This window comes from Trachemys scripta, chromosome 8 (genome assembly GCF_013100865.1).
Source record: "Trachemys scripta elegans isolate TJP31775 chromosome 8, CAS_Tse_1.0, whole genome shotgun sequence".
Lineage (NCBI taxonomy): Eukaryota > Metazoa > Chordata > Testudines > Emydidae > Trachemys > Trachemys scripta.
Window position 1 is genome coordinate 69842755 of NC_048305.1, and position 18334 is coordinate 69861088.

At 38.6% G+C, this 18334-nt stretch overlaps 1 protein-coding gene across 2 annotated transcripts in view; it reads left to right on the plus strand.

Moving 5' to 3' along the window:
• COL11A1 (collagen type XI alpha 1 chain) overlaps positions 1-18334 on the plus strand; it is a 240885-nt gene that overhangs the window by 208269 nt on the left and 14282 nt on the right. For both annotated transcript variants that reach the window (XM_034778961.1, XM_034778960.1), the window contains exons 55-62: positions 5974-6027; positions 6600-6707; positions 6793-6846; positions 15212-15265; positions 16280-16387; positions 17031-17084; positions 17189-17224; positions 17347-17400. In XM_034778961.1, coding sequence (XP_034634852.1) covers positions 5974-6027; positions 6600-6707; positions 6793-6846; positions 15212-15265; positions 16280-16387; positions 17031-17084; positions 17189-17224; positions 17347-17400 — 522 coding nt within the window. The remainder of the gene's footprint in view (positions 1-5973; positions 6028-6599; positions 6708-6792; positions 6847-15211; positions 15266-16279; positions 16388-17030; positions 17085-17188; positions 17225-17346; positions 17401-18334) is intronic.

The window sequence follows — 18334 nt, forward strand, 5'->3', positions numbered from 1 at the left end:
GACTTTGCACAATGTGCAATATAGAATTGTTACACACCCTCTTTATTTTTATAATCCAGGGACATTTAGTTGACAAACTAAATTTTATTCAGTGTAAATTGCTTCCCTGTTTATAAGTTTTTCTAAGAAATTTGATTATGATTAAACCTAGGGAAGAATTATTAAACATATATGGGGAAAATCAGTTTAAACACCTACTTTTAAAAAAAGAACAATCTCAAATTCTCAGGCTCTAATGAGGAATGGAAGTATTTCCAAAATGAAAGGTGTGTGTCCAAAAATATTTTCTACTGTTCCTTAGGCAAGCCCAGAGTAGTTTGCTAATATTGATTGATCATGAGCGACCATGGTATAAACATAGGAGAATACCCTAATTATTATTCAAGGTAGAAAGAAAATTAAGTTGTAATTTGTCCAATATGTATATTTTTCTCAGTTTTGTGATATTTTTGGTGTAAATTTCTTAAGGTACTGGTAGATTGGACAACTTGTGCCATTAAAAAGCATAGAATGATTATTCAGCTGTATAAAGCCAAGAGCAATTTCATATTCTCTTACTGAAAGGAGCTTAGCAGCAGCTAAATAAAATATTTCAGAGCATTATATTTTTCTATTCAGTCATTGTAGCCTACATGGTGGAAATAAAAGGCATTTTTAAGAAGTAAATGTCATGGTGCAAATAGAAATGCATGCTAAGTGGTTGAAGCAGGGATTAATATTTTTAGTAGAATTAGGCCCTGATTCAAATAAGCATTTAAGAATGTGCTGAAATTTAAGCATGTGCTTAAGCTCCATTGACGTGTAGGGGACTTAACCAGGTGCTTAAATCCATTTCTCTTCAGAAAAGCATCTAAGGACATGCTTAAGTACTTTACTGAAAAAGGGCCTCAAAGAGGCAGTAATAACTTACTGTATATTTTACATATCTGCTCTATTTATTTATTTATTTGAATGTATAAGAACAACCCCCAACAAAAGACCTTTAGCAGAGGCAGCTCAGTGGACATCCCCAATCACTGCCCTGGACATACCTCCACACCTGCAATTACCATTTACTGTATGAATGGTACCCAACCCTTGTGGAGGGGATACTGTGGCTACTTTTTCTCCTACCATCAGCAGCTTCTGACAGGGTTTATCCTGATGGAAATCAGCACACACCCTCTGATACATGCTCCGTCTTTGCTTCAGCCAAGATGCTTAATTTCACTGAATTTCCACATCTGTAAAATGAGGACAATTAAACTGTCCTACACTGCAGGTGTGTGGGGAGAAGCAGTTAATGTTTGTAAAATGCTTTGAAGATGAAAAGTACTTCATAATGCTAATTATTCTTATGTGGCAACCAAGGAGGCACCAAATTATCATGGACAGAAAGAGTTTTGCCATCCAACCTTTGCTGGTTGTTTATAATAATGGGTTGGGGCAACCAACATTTTCTTTTAAGTCTTGCATTTCCAAAGAGATGCATTCTTTTTCAGCTTCACTATTTCAATTAAAGATAGTGGGGTAATGTTATTAAGTAGAAAGTCCACAAAAATTGACAGATATATGGTTGGTAAGCCAAAATGGTGACAAGCTGAAAATCTGAAAGGAAGCTAAGTATCTCATTGTTCAGAATCTTGATTTGGACATTTATCTTAATTTCCAGAAAATCAATCAGTGATTAAACTATGGCAGTATATTGTTGATTCCAAAATAAATTCTTTTGTGGGCACATACTGATTCTGCAATGTTGCACTAGCTGCTTCCCATACTATCTGATCTGAATTCATTGATTTTTGTCTGATGAAGTTTTAAAAGGAAGGGAGAAAGGATCCCACTATTCAGTGGCATCCTAACTTTCCATTACTTTCTTAAAAGACAAGTGGTATTTAGACTCAGTAACAATTAAAGCAGGCAGACTGAACTGCGACTCTCAAGCAGTGGGTGTTTTATTCTTAGTCTCCTTTCAGCTTTTTACTGAAAAGGTTTTCGGGCGTTTTTCAACCTTATGTCATCTCACATTCTGGCATATTAGCTTTATGGATATCAAGTAGATACCTGGATCACTTGCAGCTAAAACTCCATGCATCACTCTAAAAATGTAAGGGTAAAAGGTTAAAGAAAAGTAGGAAAGTCAGCATATGATTTAACTATATTTTTGTTCAAAACCAGAATGCTTTCCATAAGATAATAGATTTAGATGGTATGCGGTAGCAGGCTTCTGACATTTGAAAATCAGAAACTAAGGTAACTGCTAGGTCAGTTAGACCCTTTTACATGTCACTTTCAATAATAGGCAGAATTTTGAAAAAAATGTAGTTTTTTTTCCCCATTGTGAGTATAGCATATTGCTGCTTCATCAGGATGTCCATTGCACTTGAAAATGAAGCTAAGTTCCTCTCTTTCCCTTGAGTAAAAATACACAGAAGGTATTCTGAACATAACAAATTGCTGAACAGTGGTTATGTGTCATGAAAATAATTAATGGTGCTATCTTCACTAAGAAGCATATTTCAATCAGATGACTGATGACTGTGCATAGAATTTTTAAATTATTATAAGGAAATTCTGAAGCAGAAAAAATGCAGACAAGAAAATCCACTTACACCTACAATGTTAATATACCATCAAAATTGGGAAAAGTTTTTTTAATCTGCTTTGGAGGCATGTGTGGAATGTAACTGACAATACGTCCACATCGAAACATAGCATAAAATCATAAACATTACTGTGATAGCTGGGGGAAAAACAGGCATTAATTTCAGGTTGTTATTGAGAACTTGTATGTCAGTTAAAATTTACCATACACTACAACAATTCAAGACTAGGAAAGTAAGATAAACAACAATTAGCAGTCTTTTTCTGCAGAAGCACCATCTGTTCCATGCCAGCAATCAGAGTCTGTTAGAAAGCTCTGTTCATTTAGTAACTTTGCGCTTGATGCAGCGTTAGCACTGTTTGATAATGAATGCACCCCCTTTGTTTAGCAATCATGATTCATTGTATTTATAATTTAGCGATCACAGTGTTTTTAGACCTGCTAATTGATGTTGCAGCTGCATGCTTAGATTATTCAGGGAACATATTTCTCAAGTAAGTACTACTGCACTCAACTCCTTTCAGCTTCTCCAACTGAAAAGGGTTGGTTTTAACCCTTTTAGGATCTTAAGTAAAAATGACTATCAAGTGGTAAAGAGAATCAGCTCATAATAGAGAAAATCTTCCTGCCTTTAAAATGTTTCTAAGTGCATTTATATTCCCGCTAATAATTTTTACTTATGATCATCTTAAGTTATGATCTTCTCAGCTCTTGGTAGTTAAGCATTGTTGGATATGGGACCTGAAAAAAATAAATAACAACTAGATATTGTTGCTACCAGGTGTTGGGGAGGGGACACTATATATTCCTCCTAGTCCTTTGAGTTAGTACCAAACCAGTCCCTTAGGTGATGGTTAGGGAGCACTGTGCTGCTGCTATGTAAAACTGAGCCAGCAGTTATTACAAAAATCCCACATTTTTCACAAGAGTAGATAGTATTAACCACAATGAGTGGCCAATGTCCAACTTGGGTAATTTAATCCTGGTTGCAGTACATTCAATGGGAAAGGCTTACTTCACTCCTCATTTTAGCAGAAAATTTTGTACAGTATTGTTGGAAAATAGTGGGTGCTACATTCCACCAGAGAGATGGCTTCATTTTTGTAGTGAATGAGTGATGGTTATGTACTCATGATAAATACTTGGAGCATTAGGGTAAATCAGGAATTGCTCTAAATATGCATCAATATAATAGGCAGCATAATGTGTCAGTCTGTGAAACAGCTCAGGCCAGATTCAGCCATAGTATAAGTAGGCTTTAGTTAAGTTAAACTGAGGAGCGAGATCTGTCATAGTTCAGAGCAACTGCACCTGTATTTCTTCCCCCTCTCCACCTGCTTGGTCCAGCAAATGCAACCATTCTTGGCTTACAGCTCCTCAACCATCACCCCTCTTGGGCAGAGACCCATGTCTCTCTCCCTCCTGACTGGGGTTTTTCCAGGTTGTACAGTTCCTTTCTACACTATGTTATTCCCAGCAAGCCAGATGATCTAAATTGCCAGCATCTGCATATTGCTTTCTCTCCAGAGGAGATAAGCAGCATAATTGTCCACAGTTATACCTTACCACAGTGACCTTTTTAAGAAACCACATTTATTCTTAAGGTAAAAGCATTACAGAAAAATATATATTGAAAACAATAAAAGAACCTACGTACATGCTAATGAACTTTCCAGAGATCACCCCAACTCCAATCCTCAGCTCTGTCAGGTGTCGGTCCATCCAATCCCCCTTTCCTTTGTTCCATCTGTTTGCTGGATCAGGAAGAAGGCCCTGAGTCAGTTTAATCTGAGGTGATTTATCCAAAAGTCCCTTCTTCATCTGCTAGTTACTGGAGATTCCAGATTAAGCCTTTTGAGGGAGTAATAAACCTCTGGAGATGTTACAACCTGAGTGAATTTGCCAATCACTTTCCCCCCACGCCCCAACACACACACAATGTTCTTAGTTCTTGGAGGGCTGTGGTCAGTCTCCTCCATAGAATTACATACAGTCCCTGGCACACTATGATACATAAACTTAATCAAGTAAAATCTCCCAAAGGTATTGCCATATCTGTCACAAGGCCCTGATCCAACAAAGCACTTAGGTATATGTTTAATTTTAAAACTATTCACACATTCATAAAACTGAGAATGTATTTGCTATTTAAGTCCTGAATTTGACCCTTTCTGAAGGATCAATCCCTGATCATTCTGAATGGAAGCGCAGAATGTAAATAGAAATTACTGGCTTTGTTCATATTACTGAACATTTTAAGAACTAAAGATAAGCAATTCCTATATTCTGTACTCTTCATAAAACAGATGGACATATGATTCTTATGGAGAAAGTTTTCCAAGTTTCTATTTTTTCAGCCAATGGCTATAGGCAAGAAATATTTGGTTGTAATGAAGAACTTTCTCAAGCTAAAAACTAGCCTTGTATGAAAACTATGTGGTCTCTTATCTTAAAGATTTAAGGGTATTGAAGGCGAGTATTTTCAGTACAGTACGCTAAAGTTTCATATACAGCTTCTGTTAGCAACAGGAACTGTGTATATAAATCCCCTGAATTGAAAATTAAACTTTTTATTGTTTGGGAGGAGAAAAATATCCCTTTTTTATTTAAAAAATGTATTTTAAAAAATTGATAGTATTGTCTGTAGTTGTGCATAACGTTGGCATGCCCTTCCCAAGTCCCATCATGTGGCTCTACAGCTAAACCTCATCGCTCTTCCACAACACTCTGCTACTGCAGCCCTGAGCAAAATCCAGGGCAGAAACACCCAGATTTGCAACCTAACATTTTAGACAAATGGATATAATTTTTGTATAGAGGACTTAGAGGGTGAAGAAGTGTGCGTCATGAGCCATTCTCCTTATAGTGGCACAATATAATAATACCTAGGTTTTTATTGAAGTCAATTGTAGAAGTTCCATTGACTTCAGTTGGATAGGATTTAGACGGACATTCAGCATATTTGGAAATCCTACCTTTAGTACATATTATTATTTGCCTTTTCCCTCATCTTTTATAAAATGTTCCTATGCCTTTTGATGTGTAAATATTCATCTTATATATTTATTTGTGGTGTTCTCTTTGCTCTGTGTTTACAAAGGGTAGTTGATTTTCTAGTCAATGTATTTGTTGTAAGCGCCTAATAAATTGTATGAAAATAAAAAAGGTTTAATGGGGGGTAAGTGGGATTTTTCATTTTATTGATAAAATGGTCAAGAAATGTTTTATTTATATTATTATTAACATTTGCCAATTTTATTATTCACTGATATATAGGAAATTGTACGAACATTTCAGATCATATTTTCACCACTTTAATATAATTTTAATATACTATAATTATGAACTAGTATTTATTTCATACCTTATACCTTTTCCTTCCTTTACAGGGCCCTCCTGGAGCAGCTGGTGCTGAGGGCAGACAAGGTGAAAAAGGTGCAAAGGTAATAAATAAGACCATTTGTTCCAAACAGTGAAATACAAAAACCATTCCAAAAAAGTAAATCATGCCTTTTCTAAGCTATTTATTTTACAGATGGTATGTGATATTTTAAACCTATCAAAGTAATCACAGTTAAGTTGTAAATAACTCAAATTAAAGGGCCTAAATTTAATATATAAATTGTGAAATTCTTTTGCTTTAATTTTGCTGCACAATAATTCATTTGTGTTTAATGCATAGTCTACAGAAGGGGGCAGTATAGAGGCATTCCCCTGGAAGGAAGCTTCTAGAGGTATTTGGTGGGTTGCTGTGTGCGCTGCTCATAAATGCAAGGCCAGGTCATCTCACTATTGCAGAAAAGAAGGAGAGAACATGGTCATGTCCATCCCATAAACTTTAGTGCAGGTTATCACAGTTATCAGTCAGGGGCCAAGTCTGCTCTGAGGGGAACAGATTCAGACTGCGATCATCTCTTGGAAGGGGTGCGAAAAATTCCTTGTGCCCTCTGTATCACTTGTGCACCCATACTGAGCCATGGATAATCAACTCCATTATGGTATGTCTTCCTTGTAGGGTGAACCTGGTTCAGAAGGTGCACCTGGAAAAACAGGACCAGTTGGTCCTCAGGGACCTTCAGGAAAACCTGGTCCAGAGGGTCTCCGTGGTATTCCTGGCCCTGTGGTAAGTTCATTGAGTATATAGCAATATTGTTATCTTTTTTATCTTGAATATCCACTTTTTAAGGAATCTTAATTGTTTCTTATAGGGAGAACAAGGTCTACCTGGAGCACCAGGTCAGGATGGACCACCTGGTCCTATGGTGAGTATCCTTCCTTCCTTCCAATGTTATGTCAAAGGCCTGGTCTACACTGGGGGGATCATTCTAAGTTACACAACTTCAGCTACGTGAATAATGTAGCTGAAGTCGACGTACATAGACCTACCCACTGTGGTGTCTTCACTGTGGTGAGTTGCCTGCTGTCGCTTCCCTGCTGACTCCGCCTGTGACTCTCGCAGCGGTGGAGTACAGGAGTCAACGGGAGAGTGCTGAGGGGTTGATTTATCACGTCTAGACTAGATGCAATAAATCGACCCCCGCTGGATTGATTGCTGCCTGCCAATTCGGCGGGTAGTGTAGACATACCCAAAGAGGAAAAGTCCTTAAACATGTACCATTAAGGTCCCCATATATGTTCCGAGGAAACTAATAATACAAATCGGTGATTACAAGGCATTTATCCTTCTGTGTTTGAAAATATTGAGTGCCTGCTTTACAACTGCTTTATCCAGTTATAGAACATAGCAACTGCACTGGTATCAGTGGAGTTACATTGGCATAAGACTGGAGTAACACAACGGGGTATCACTCCCTTCAATCCTCTGGCCAATATTAGAATAAAAACCAACATATATAAGTGCAAGAATGTATACTATCCAAAAATGTGTTTGTCTCCAAACAAGCACTAGTGAATGTAAGGCCTTATGGCCTTCGTAACAGCAGAAACCACACAGAAAAAAAAATAATCCTGGTAAAAGAACATTTCCTTGGCACTGGTGGTTTCAGTGCAGCCTTTGCTGGTAGTAGAGGTCATGTAGGTACATGTAATTCCTGGTGCAAAAGACTAGAGGGTCTGACTAATCACTGAAACACAAGAAAATTCAGTATCAGAGGGTTTCCTAGCAAGGCAGAGCCATACTCCATCTTTAATTCACTATTCCTTGCCCAAGAAATAGTTTATGGATGAGGTTTTCAAAGGGGCTTGAGGGAATTAGGCTCCTAATGCCTATTGAAAGTCAATGGGTGTTGGACACCAACGTCCTGTAGGGCCCTTTAAAATCTCATCCGAAAAAGCTATCTCCAAGAGGTCACAGATGACGGATGTCATCCTTAGTAACTACTCAGTGCAGCTCATCAAGTCTTCATTTTTATACTGCACAACAACCTGCATGTTGTTACATGCTTTATTTTCCCATTCTCTTCTCCATTTGGACTCTGAGCTGTTACATTACTATTCTACTTTATCCTGCCCTTATCACAGCCACAGATCCATTTTTGGGGCTGCAATAATATTTATCCTTATTACTCCCCAAGCATTTAAGATTAAATGGAAAGATAATTTGGAATCATCACCTACTATATACACGGCTGCTCATGAAATAAACTAGCAAAAGCCAAAAGTGCACTCCTGCACAGTGCATTGTTGGGGGAAACCTACAGGTCTTTGTAGCTTGCTGCAAAGTTGTCTTTCATGATGAATTGTTGTGTTAACTCTTTAGCTAAGTCTCAGAATATGCTTTTTGTTTTATTGTTACTTCAGAGCAGTTTATTAGTCATCAAACTATGTTTTGTGACATAATATTGATATGGCTGTAAAGCAAGGAACTAATACTCCACAAATTAATTCATACTATAGCCCAATTACCACAACCCCAGGAAAATTTAAAAAAAAAAATGTTTGGCTGCCGCTGAGTGGTATTTAATACTCCTTTATCTCTTAAAATGGCTCAATGGCCAAATGAATAATGAATATATACTGCACATTAATAATGAAGGCCAAAGGAAAGGAAGCACATAGAAGTCCTAGTAGTCAGTAAAAGTAGTGGCATAATTTTCTTAATAAGTCCTTCATGATGAATAGAAAAACTAATATGATGAACAGCAAGTTGCTGCTGTTCTCAATCCAGCCTTGTATTATATATAAAATTTTAAATCTACAATACCTGGCCAGATGGTCCGGGTCTTTGCAGCTAAGCAAAGGCGATCTGGCTATGAGAGACGTCCCAGGTCTCTTGCTTGCCAAAATAGTTGAGAATCATCTGGATTGACTAGAATACAATGTATTAGCCCACTCTGCAGTCCTATAAAGAATTTGATTTGTTATTAACCCCTCTGAGGATGGGTACAGACATCTGCAAGGTGGGAAGGGAGAAAGTTGGTGGGTTTCAAGAGAGAAAATGGCCCCGGGCAGATTGGAAGATTGGAAGTTTTCGGGACTTGCTCTGGCTAAAGCTTTTAGTCAGGAGGAAGTTCTAGAAGGTCTGCCTCTGAGCTGATGCTGCTCAGCAGTCAGGAGGAGGTAATACATATTCTGATGCTGAACAGAAGGCGTTTAATACATTTCCAGAATGACATGTTAGGGATGAAGGCTTTGAAATAGAACATGGACACAGTCACGGTTGAGTGAAATGAAAGAGCAAGTGTCAAGTTCTCAAATGACACACCAGGGTATGTCCTACTGCTGTCACACATTAAATAAAAGCAATTGTTTCTTTTGTGGCTGGAAGTTTTAACTGCTGCTGATGTGCACAATAACACAACCACATCACATCAAGATGCTGGTGCCGCAAGGGGCAAATTCAGTCCCTTCTTTTATTGCAGAAATGGTGTGGTTCAACCATGCATAGGCGAGAAGGCTGGATGAGGGTTAGAAGACAGGAAGAATTTCCCTGTACCCTCTCCTCCTCTTATGGCTTGACACGGATAGGTACCCCTGCATAGGCCCTAGGACTGAAGTAGCTTCTGCAGATTAACTATACAGCTGCCCCACACATCCTTTGTGAAGAGGATTCCTGCCCCACCTCCCCCTCACTTCTGAAGCCAGGTACTGAGGGTTGGGTTTTAGCTATAACAGCTGCAGAGCATATCATCAGGTTCTCACAGCCTTTACAAATGTGGTTGAGAAAATGTAAAATTCATCATCTAAAGTAAAATGCTTCTTGAATTTGTCCTTGCTAGGACTTTCACCTCTGAAACACCATTTCACTTTCTTGTGTGTATCTTAACAAGAAGAATAGATATTTTTTTCATTGATTGGAACATTTTATGGGCACATTCTGGTTGACTAACATAGATTTTTGCAAATGTTCAAAACCCATGATTTTACCCTATAAACAAGAAAGAGCTTCAGAACATGTATTTATACTTTTTTCAGGACTGGAATTGTTTCTTCCAATGGACTGTGATGTAACATGTCTATCAATCCATATGTAATTAGTATTACAGTATCACTAGAAAAAACAACGAGGAGTCCTTGTGGTACCTTAGAGACTAACAAATTAATCTGGGCATAAGCTTTCATGAGCTAAAACCCATTTATTAGATACAGGAGTGAAAAATACAATATATATATTACAGCACATGAAAAGATGGGAGTTGCCTTACCAAGGGCGGGGGAGGGGAAGGGTTCCGAGGCCAATTCAATCAAGGTGGAAGTGGCCTATTCTCAACAGTTGACAAGAATGGGTGAGTATCAACAGAGGGAAAATTACTTTTTGTAGTGCTAACAAGGCCAGTTCAATCAAGGTGGACGTCGCCCATTCCCAACAGTTGACAAGAAGGTGTGAGTATCAACAGAGGGAAAATTAATAAATTGTAATAATAAATTTTATTAATAAATTATTAAAAGTAATTTAGTCTCTAAGGTGCCACAAGGACTCCTCATTGTTTTTGCTGATACAGACTAATGCGGCTACCACTCTGAAACCTGTCACCATGAAAAGAATCACTAGAGGCTCCAAGCAAGATCAGGGTCCAGTTGTGTTAGGCAGTGCACTGAAAGAAAAGACAGCTCCTTCCTGAAGAGCTTACAATCTAAACAGACAAGACAAAGAGTGGAAGAAAGACACTATTACTATCCCCTTTGTGCAGAGGGAGAATTGAGGCACAGAGATTAAGTGACTTGCTCAAGATCAGACAAGAAATCTGTGGACGAGTCAGGAATTGAACCCAGAGTCTGTGCCTTAATCAAAGCACCATCTTTCTTCTTCTAAAACAAAAATTTACTGGTCATTAAACATCCCTTTTCACATTTAAGTAGCAAAAATGTCCTGGAGGATTTAAAATAAAATGTATAGTTAAAAGACCCGTCCTGAGACTATTTTAAAAGCCCAATTTCAATCAGAAGCAAAGTATATTAATTATATAGCATTGAAAATAAGAATTCAAGATTGCCTGTTGATTAGCTAGCTCTAGTAAATCATTATATTTACACAGCAGCATATTAAACTTTGGTTCACATCTGAAATAAAGTTCAGAGACAGCAGTTGCTGAGTTTAGGTTGCATTCCCCGTGGACTGCAGTTGTGAGAAGTATGCCAAAGTAGATATGCAGCAGAGTACAGCACGCTGCAGGTGAAAATGTTTGATTCTATATTCTAGAAGCTTAAAAACATATCAGCCCTGTTTTCCTTTTCCCTTTTTGTTCATGAATTATGTATTTGCCTAATCTTTTGCATCGACTGATATCCTGAAGTAGAAATGGAAAGGGTACACACTGAATAAAATTTTGTACATGAAGAGTTGTGGCACTTCTGAATCTGTGCCACATTGAAAGTGTCACTAATGACTGCTATCCATATCATAATTTCACATATGCCCCCTGCCAGCAGGAGACTGGTAGCGATGAGATACTGGATCACTTTAGCACCTCCCCTTCCCAATGTACACATGTGCAGTGTGAGATTAATGGCTCAGAAATTAATGCCTCTCCTACATGTGCATATGCCCTGCATCACTTGGATTTTCACCGTATTCTGTACAAATTAAACAAAATCAAATTATTTCTCATATGAATAGCAAGAAATTATCAAGTTTGTAAGCGAAGCATTCTTCCAAACATAGAGATCCTCTCTCATCTTTCCAACTTTTTAAAAAATAAACACATTTGTTGTAATTATTACAAGATTAATATCTTAATAGAATTCCCTTATGTCCTTGTTAAAGTTAACAGAAAAACTCTCAAGGAGGCAGAAGGGGAAAGAAAAATGATGTGAGTGTCCTATCATGAAGTTTATTCCAAATTCTCCCATTGGTTATGAGGAGCGCTCACAAGATCAACCTTTGGTTGTGTCAGAGCTGAAATAAGCAAGGAGTTCACAGTGCTACAAACCCTGTGTACTTCTGGGGGATCAGTAGAAGCTCAGTGATATCGGTGTGGATCCCCAGGCCTTCTGGCTTCCTGCAATTTTATCCTGCCTCCCAGTCAGCACAACACCAGTGGAGCCCTTTGGTGGATTTCTCTTAGCATCATCTAACACTGGATCCTCCTAAAAAAAACAGGGTGGTGTATTCTACAGTGTGCAGTTCTGCTGAGCCTTGGACTGTAAAAACTTCTGAGTGGATGTCCTATGGAGCTGAGAGATGATTAAGATCCCTGTCTTGTCCCTGTTTTTTCCCCTTGACATAATTCTAGCTCTGGAACTCTGAACCTCCCCTTTTCTCATGTTTTGGCTAGGTGCAGGGCCATACAGAAAATTTAGAAGCCAAGATCAGGTCTTTCTTAGGCCACAAGAAAAAGGAGCACTTAGACCTCATTGGAAGACATTACAAAATCACCAGTTTGGCGTGATTTACAACCTCTTCTCCAAAATAACCCAGACCTGGAAGAGCAGAAAGAAGTGCATTGGCTGAACAACATGAGGAAGCTTGCGTATTAGGCCAAATTCTGCCCTGATTCTCTCACTACCTCCTTCAGTGCAATCTCAATTAAGTCAGAACAAAATGTGGCTCACTATATCTCCCTCAAGCAAACGCACATTTGGGAGTTCTAAACTCACTCCCAAATGAAAATTAGGGAAGACTGTTTTACAACCAGAGCAGAGGATATGAAGTCAGAAGCTCTTCACGCAGTGGGAATGGCAGCTTCAGGATTTTCCATTCGGTACTCTTGGGAAGGTGTTTTCCAACTCCTAGAGAGTCCTCTAGCTCCCTACTTCCACTTTTACTTTCCCGTCTTCAAATCTCACATCTTTCCATCTCAGGAATGCTGAAAATGACTCCTGCCAGTGTCAATTTATAGATGTTTCAGATGTTCCATTTCTGAATTAGATATTGAGCACCACATACTTTTGTGGGTTCTGTCTAGCCTCTTTTAAAACTAATTCAGATAGCAGTAAGCTTAACTACCAGCCAATGAGGTTGTTTCCATTCAAACTGCTTAATCTCTTATGCTATTGTGTGTGTTGGTGGTTTCTTATGTTATGGGCTGTGCTTAAGTAACCGTCTCCTAGGTCTACTTTTTAAAAAAAAAACTACAAATAAAAAAGTTGATTCAAAATGTGCCACAAGAGCATCTTTTATAATCATTATACTGTAGAGATAGATGTAAGAATACAGAACCTTATTAGATTAAGATTTTTAAATTGTCAATAAAAAATTAAGTCTTCTCTAGGTATTATAGTTTGAGATATATTTACATTGCACTGAAAAAAATTGCATTTCAGCTCGTGTCAACATTAAACACATAGTGCTAATGCTGTCACTGTGATGTTATTTTTTTAAAAGCTCCCATTTTATGTCCTCATTTTAATTGCATTTGTTTACAAGGTTAGTGTGAATCACAGTTTCACAGAGTCACGGGCATGAGTGGTTCGGAAAAACGATGGCACTGGCAATAGAGTATTTTATAATATCATTGTCATCATACGTAGGCTTTCCCAAAAACTTTTTAAAAGATGCATACTGTAGGATACAAAAACAAGTTTGGTAAATTCAGACTGATGCCATTTGGAAGGCAATTTCCTTCTAAATCTCTGAGAAATGAGTGTTTTGAGAACATTTTGTCCAGTCCAATTCGTATGGGATATTCCTTAAGCCATTGTTGAATCTATGCACACTGCTATCATGATGGCTGAATCTGGCAGCGTGGCAGCTTGGGCAAAATTTACAGTAGAGCTGACAATCTCCATATACAGGTTCATAAAACCTGAGTAGTGGTTCTGGTTAGTTTATGAATGCTTGTAATTTAACAATACATCTCCCTACACAGTGCCAAGTAAGGGCCCAATCCTGCAAATCTTAGGCAAGTAGTGCCATTGACTTCCATTGGATTACTTATATGAAGAATGACCACTCACACGACCAAATTTGAAGAGTCAGGCCCTACATTTCCCCACTGGTGTCCCATGGTGCATGAATTCTAACTGGATAAAATAGTACTTCACACTTTTGTGCAGCTTTTGTTTTTTAAGCACCCTGTCAAGAACTGACAGAAGCAGCATTAGCATTGCTTCCCAAGGACCAATTACAGACCAAAATTGGGGCAAAGAGTGTGTCTGACTCTCTTTTAGAAAGCACCATCTACTGTTGTGGTGCTGTATAAATGATTGGTGGCATTGTTTTAAGAGAAAAAATATGTATTGTAGGTACTTATATGGCCCCCATCACTGTAGTGTCTAAGTGCCTCATAGTCTTTAATATATTATCCTCATAGCACCCTGTGAGGTAGGGAAGGGCTATAATCCCCATTCTACACTTGGAGAACTGAGGCACAGAGAAACGAAGGCCCATATTTTTAAAGGTATTTTGACATTGCTCTGCTCGCATTGCAAGGCCTAAGGGACAAAATTCAGAAGATATTGAGGTGTCTAACTCCCATTGAAATCAATGGAACTTAGGTGCCTAAATATCTTTAAAAATTGGCCCTAAATGACTTAGACAGCCAAGTCTCATTTTCAAAAGTGGCAGTGCTGAGCAAAGCAAGGCCTAAGTACCTTTAAAAATCTGGGTCTAAGCAACTTGCCCAAGGTCACACTGGAAATCTGTGACTGAGCAGGGAATTAAACCCTGAGCTCTCTACTCCCAAGATAATACCCTAACCCTGGACTGAAATATGGAGTAGCTCTCAAACCAATAACAAAATAGGGGAAAATTAATATAAGACACCTGCTTAACAATCTGCCGGACATTACTGATCCTCACTACCAACATAAGCGAATTAAGAGGTCTCTTTACCACTGTGTTATAACAGGATAGGGATAATAAAGGCCAAGCATTATTGAAGAAGTATTGAAAAGCATGTAAAGTGCCCACAAGCAAAAGTAACAAAACATAGATTAGAAAATTTGATTAACTATCACTGGGTATTTCCAGTGCCACATGGAGACTTTTAGTTGACCTTTAAAGAGCTCTTTCCTCATAAATTTCCAGTCACACAGGCCCTCGCTTCCACTTCCTAGTCTTGTCAAAATCAGCTATTCTATTAGTGCGATGAATCAGAAATGTTTCTTTTAAGCATATACTTAAAGATTATCTTGTGCCCTAAGTTGTACACACAGCCCGTCATCAGCCATTGAATGCCACAGTACATGAACGTACAGTACTTTTATTATTTCAGATAAATATTATGAGTGCATTCTGCCATGCCATTTAAAACTTGTATTTAACATTATTTCCTTTGACCTATTTAGGGTCCACCTGGCTTGCCTGGACTGAAGGGGGATCCAGGTTCCAAGGGTGAGAAGGTAGGTGGAAATTTCTCACTTTGTGTCTTCAGTTTGAGAAAGGCTCCACAATTATGGCATCAGTCTAAAAGCGAAGTGTTGGCTGAGTGCATAAGACAAAAAAAAAAAGTATTTCTGTTGTATGAAAGATGCCATAGTGACACAAAAGGTCCATAGCACCCATCAATCAACTCTCCACTGCCATAATAATAACAATAATAATAATAAATAATGAAATGGTAGGCCACATCTGCCCATCCCAGCAGCATTCAGAGAGAAAGGAACAGTCATTGCCTGGAAGGTAAATGTAATTACCCTGGCTTTTCTCTGTTATTAAGAGCCCACAGAAATCCATAGGGGAAAAGCATATAGTTTTACAGTTGGGAATAAGACATATTAGCATTTTTATATATAAAAAGCCACAGACTATGAATATAGAAAAATTGTTGTATTTGTCTTTAGTGAGAAGTAACAGCAGTAATGACTTTAAAGATATAGGATGCGATTGTTAAAGGATTCTAAGGGAAGTAGGCACCGAAATCCCATTGAGCTATCAGGGCAAGGGGAACTGTTGGTGGAAAGGAACATTGTTTGGTATGAAGTCCATTCATTTACATACTTGGATCAAGTATTTAAAAATGTATATTACTTATCAAGATGGTTTACAGTTCTACTTACAAATGTGTTTGGAGCATTTAAATACTGACAAGGGTGTGATGCCTGAACTGATAGGTATTGTTATTTCTGCACTGGCTTCAGTAAGTAGCTACTATGTAGCACTCACAGATTTATTTTTCATGGAATAAGTAGTTAACTCTGCAGGTAATCTCTGAGCATAAATGTCTGCAAATTCATGTACCTGCAGAATAATTGTGTGCCTACTGTTTTTAGGATTTTTAGGATTTCTCTTTAAATACGTTCATTGATGACTTTTCAATACCCTAAGCTATCAATGTATATTTCTCATTTAATTTACATGTATTCATAGTTATATATATTGACCTTCAATCTTATTTTTCTCTGGCTCTTTTCTAGGGACATCCCGGTCTGATTGGTCTGATTGGACCTCCAGGAGAACAGGGTGAAAAGGGTGACAGAGGTCTTCCAGGTCCACAAGGGGCTCTCGGAGCCAAGGGCGATACAGTTAGTAAAACACACTTTTGTTTCCATTTAAGTTCTGTACAAGCTTATCCTCTCTGCCAAGTCAAGAAGAAGAGTATTTGAATTCTAAGCCATTTGCACAGATCTTGTATATGAGTAGCATTTAAATTGCAGCAGCACCTGGAATCCCCATTCAGGAATCAAGGTCCCATTGTGCTAGGTGCTGTACAAATGTGTCACGAAGCTAAAGAGCTCAGAATCTAGCTTATGGACAAGACTCAGTAGATGGATGAAACAAACAAACAGGCAGAGGACGTGGTCACAACAGTTTGCTCAACATTGTCATGTACACTAGCTATTCTCACAATGTAGCTCATCATCTACCTAGCTTTTATCAACTGGCAGCGTTCTGTGTGCCTGATGTCAAAAGTGAGCCTTAAGGAGGATTTGGGGGTGGATGGGGTAGTGGCTTATGAATTTTGGAGGGTGAGAAGAACAAAAACAGAACTCAAATTGGCATGTCATATTGTTAATAATAAAACAGGATCTAGATCATTAAGCCGACTTAAACCCTGCGTAGAACTAGGTGTACTAAACTAGTCATCTTATTGCCCCTTTCACCATTGCTCAGTATAGCAGAAACAATGCAGATAGAATAACGTAGTTTCTGCTCATTCTTCTTTAGGGCATTCCCGGTCCCGCTGGTCCACTAGGCCCCCCTGGCCCTCCTGGTTTACCTGTAAGTAATTACATCCAAAGTGTCTTGCCAAATATTGTTCAGTTCAAAATATTCCCATCTTAGCTTGAGTACAACTCAGTGTAACTGTGTCCATTGTCCCCTAGGGTCCTCAAGGTCCAAAGGGTTCCAAAGGATCCACTGTAAGTAACTCCTCTCCAGACTTGTTCTGCATTTTCCCTTGGGGTTGGTGGTTTTCCTAAAAAATTCTGCTGTTATGTTTTTCCAAGACTGCTAACATAGTGTTTCTTTCACTGATTTTCAGGGTCCTGGTGGTCAAAAGGGTGATGGTGGTTTACCTGGCCCCCCGGGTCCTCCCGTAAGTAAAATCACTTATTTAACGATGCATTCAGTTAATGGTCCAAATGATCCTGTTTTATAATGCTGGAAGGTAGGACTTTGGAAAATTGCAGAAAAGGAAAATATTAGAGCTGTTTGGAAATATTTCAAACCAAATGCTTTTCTGTTGGAAAATTCCAGTCCATAAATGCAAAAAATTTCACGGAAACGTGATGTCTCTGACAAAAATTCATTCTAAAACCAAAATGTTGGGGGGGAAAAGGAAACACTTCCTTTTTCAGAACATAACATTTTGATTTTCCATTTTTTGATTTTATAAAATATAAAATGCAAACAAAAAAAGTCAAAATCGAAATGAAACATTTTCTCAATCTGAAATGGAATTGATGGAGGAATTTTGGTTCTCTGGAAATTTCAAATATTTTTGGTTTCATTCCAGTGTGAGCATACTAAGAGACTGTCTCAGATTGTTTCCCAGGTGCACTGGGGCAAGTAACCCCAGAACTGCACCCCTTTTGGGGGGCAACTTAGTCTTCCCCTAGTGGCTGACTAGCCCTGCTAGGCAGCATGTTGGTGGACATTGGGGGTGGAGCCCGGGTCTGCCTCTTACCTGCCCCCTTTGGGGCATTGTGGGCCCTCTGGGGAGCAGGGATAATGCACTGCCTACATTTTTCTGAGCACATGGACTGTGATTTTGCTCCATATGGCATTCCTCCTGCTCTCCTCCCACATAAGGGCCAGGAAGAATCTCTCTCTCTCTGTAATCAAGCATTGACCAAACCAAAGGAAATTCGAGAAAAATAAATAAGATAAAAAAGGTTTCAGAGTAGCAGCCGTGTTAGTCTGTATCCGCAAAAAGAAGAACAGGAGTACTTGTGGCACCTTAGAGACTAACAAATTTATTAGAGCATAAGCTTTCGTGGACTACAGCCCACTTCTTCGGATGCATATAG